At 69.1% G+C, this 812-nt stretch overlaps 1 protein-coding gene across 1 annotated transcript in view; it reads left to right on the top strand.

The window, feature by feature from the left end:
- The first annotated feature begins 486 nt into the window (after positions 1 to 486).
- The window catches only part of MED12L (mediator complex subunit 12L), a 393,053-nt gene continuing 392,727 nt past the window's right edge, over positions 487 to 812 (top strand). Inside the window, exon 1 of the mRNA XM_027772371.1 lies at positions 487 to 739. Coding sequence (XP_027628172.1) covers positions 641 to 739 — 99 coding nt within the window. The 5' untranslated portion in view covers positions 487 to 640. The remainder of the gene's footprint in view (positions 740 to 812) is intronic.

Raw genomic sequence — 812 nt, forward strand, 5'->3', positions numbered from 1 at the left:
CCCCCCCCGCTCCAGGCCTCCCTCCCTCCCTCTGCCCCGGCCGGGTCCGAGCCCAGGTGGCTGGGTCTGCGGGGCTCGTGGCGGCTGGGGAAGGGTCAGCGCGGGGGAAGAGGGGCGGGGGCGGGCCGCTCTGCAGCCTCTTTGCGGGGAAGAAGAGCCACCCTCGCCTCGGCGAGCACTCGCGCCACCCGCCTAGGCGCCAAGAAAAGTTTTTTTTCCCCGTGCCCCTCCCCCACTCGCATTCTGCGCCCAGCTGGGGTGGGTTTGGGTCCATTGGTGAAAAAAGTCACACGTTCCCATCAGCTGCTCCTCCCCCTGGGGACAGGGTTGGGGGGAGACAGGAGGCAGGCGCCGCGGAAGACCCTGGCAGACCTCCAGCCCTTCCGCCGCCGCCACTGGAGCGGTGCGTCCCGGAGCTCCAGCGCAGCCGGGTGCCCGGCGGAGGCTGCCCCCATCAGTGCGTGTGTGCGTGCCGGGCAGCGGCAGCATCCAACCTGCTTTATTCCTGCCTGCAGCGCCACAGCGAGCGAGCGAGGAGGGGGAGAGAGGGAGTCTGTCTGCAAAGTGCTGCTCCCTGGTGCTCAAAGGCGGCTGCTCCAGCTCCAACTCTCATTCATTTCGCCGGTTAACATGAGAGATCATGGCCGCCTTCGGGCTTCTCAGCTATGAGCAGAGACCGCTGAAGCGCCCCCGGCTCGGGCCGCCCGACGTCTACCCACAGGACCCCAAGCAGAAGGAGGTAAGGGCGCCGGCGGCCTCCCCGGCAACCCGGGCCGCGCTCCGCAGCGCTGACCCGAGGCCAAGTTGGACCA

Source organism: Tupaia chinensis, unplaced genomic scaffold, assembly GCF_000334495.1.
Source record: "Tupaia chinensis unplaced genomic scaffold, TupChi_1.0 Scaffold000272_1, whole genome shotgun sequence".
Lineage (NCBI taxonomy): Eukaryota > Metazoa > Chordata > Mammalia > Scandentia > Tupaiidae > Tupaia > Tupaia belangeri.